The following is a 1,715-nucleotide window of genomic DNA, read 5'->3' on the forward strand; positions in this document are numbered from 1 at the left end:
ATGCCCGGTCTAGATAGGGTTAAGTGGGTGTACTTTTATTCACATACTTAAAAAAGAGAAAGAATTGAAAACAAAAATAAAACAGATAAACCACATTGGCACATCAGTCAACTGTTATTAGCAGAATTGTTTTGTAGTATCATCATGTTTTCTTGCAAAATTATATTTCTGTAACGCTAAGAGGTTATTTCTTTTTTCAAGCCCTAAAGCAAAAGAAAAACAAATTACACAATTGAGCTATAACATGTACATCTAAAAGGACTTTACTTGTGCAATGAATGTTTTCATGATTGTTTGAGAATAAAGACACTCTGTTGGTACTGAAACTTGTGAAAGCATGTGCCATTTTTTTTTTTGGGGGGGGGGTCAACTAACCTGCTATCTCTCTTGTCTAGACAAGTGGTCACTTGTCTATAGTGGTCAAATTTGGCCAGTCCCTTGTGTGACCACTATAGACAGGTTCGACTGTAGTTACGTATAGCGTTCTGTATATGATGGCTACTAACCATCATTCACTGTGTTTTGTAGGTCATCAACGTAACTTCATACAATGCACACAGACAGTGGATTCAGAACGACACCATCAACTTTGAATGGGTCACCGATGCAAACCACACTACTGTCGAAATCATCAACCCTAAACCATTTTATAGGATAGGGGATATCCTCCACATTGGAATTATAGCGAGCGATGGAAAAGGCAGGCGGAAGCAACATGGAGGTGACTACTTTGAAGCAGTGTTAAAGAACAGTGAAATCTACGGTAGCACAGCAGGTAGAATCCAGGACCACGGAAACGGAGCGTACACTGTCACATTTGTGCTAGGTTTCGCCGGGACTGTTACACCCAACGTACACCTCGTCCATGTCAGTGAAGCGGTTCAACTTTTGAAAGAGTTTAGAAAAGTTCCTAACAAAAGGAAGTGGCTATGCGGGTTCGAAACTGAAGGGAAAGAATTGAAAAAAGGATGCACGTACTTTGCTAACCAATCCATGTCTTTGGCCGACCAATGTGACTTTTCAGCACCAAACACAAGTCGAATGTGGTTCTGTGAAAAGCCTAAAGATATTCCATGTGAAGCAATAACTAAATGCCAAGGAACTCCATACATTGAAGCAGTCGATAGGATGGTGTCTGCTGAACAACGAAAGCTTTTTAGAAGGTAATGTAACTCACTACACGAAATATCAAGTAGCATTTCTAGAAAAAAAGTTACACTTTATTAGTCCATTTGTTTTGCCAGAGCAACCAATTTGAAACGAAAATTCACAAGAAATACAATCTTTTCAAAGAGAGCAAAAAAACAGAGTTCCACGATCTCATACCTTCGCCAAATGATGTTAACCCTTTCGGTTGATGAATTATACAAGTTTAATGATAAATTTCGCCAAAGATTTCGCAAATAAAAGCCTCATTTGCATGAATTTTAGTCGATCATATTCTTCACCCAATGACAGTCTTACCATAACAAAAAAAGTTACTGTAGCACGTCCTCATAAATTATGCAAATGAGTTAAAAATTTGAATGAATAAAGTTTATTGATGTTCACTTTCACTTCCAAATGCAGTAAGTATGAAATTCCCAGGAGTTACAACCATGAAATTATAACAGTTTGCTTTTAATTATGCAAATTAGGTCTTCATTTTCATTATCTATATCTTCAGATAATTTGTATGTTCTTAATTACATGTCACAGGTGTTTCATAGTCCTAG

The 1,715-nt window shown here is 37.2% G+C and overlaps 1 protein-coding gene across 1 annotated transcript; it reads left to right on the top strand.

Moving 5' to 3' along the window:
* LOC109462234 (NXPE family member 4-like) lies at nt 1-1,167 on the top strand. The gene is made up of 2 exons (XM_019758770.1): nt 1-18; nt 529-1,167. The coding sequence occupies exons 1-2, from the start codon at nt 1-3 to the stop codon at nt 1,165-1,167; spliced, it is 657 nt and encodes a 218-aa protein (XP_019614329.1).
* The last annotated feature ends 548 nt before the right edge of the window (nt 1,168-1,715 follow it).

This window comes from Branchiostoma belcheri, unplaced genomic scaffold, assembly GCF_001625305.1.
Source record: "Branchiostoma belcheri isolate BF01 breed outbred unplaced genomic scaffold, Haploidv18h27 scaffold114, whole genome shotgun sequence".
NCBI classification, from domain to species: Eukaryota; Metazoa; Chordata; class Leptocardii; order Amphioxiformes; family Branchiostomatidae; genus Branchiostoma; species Branchiostoma belcheri.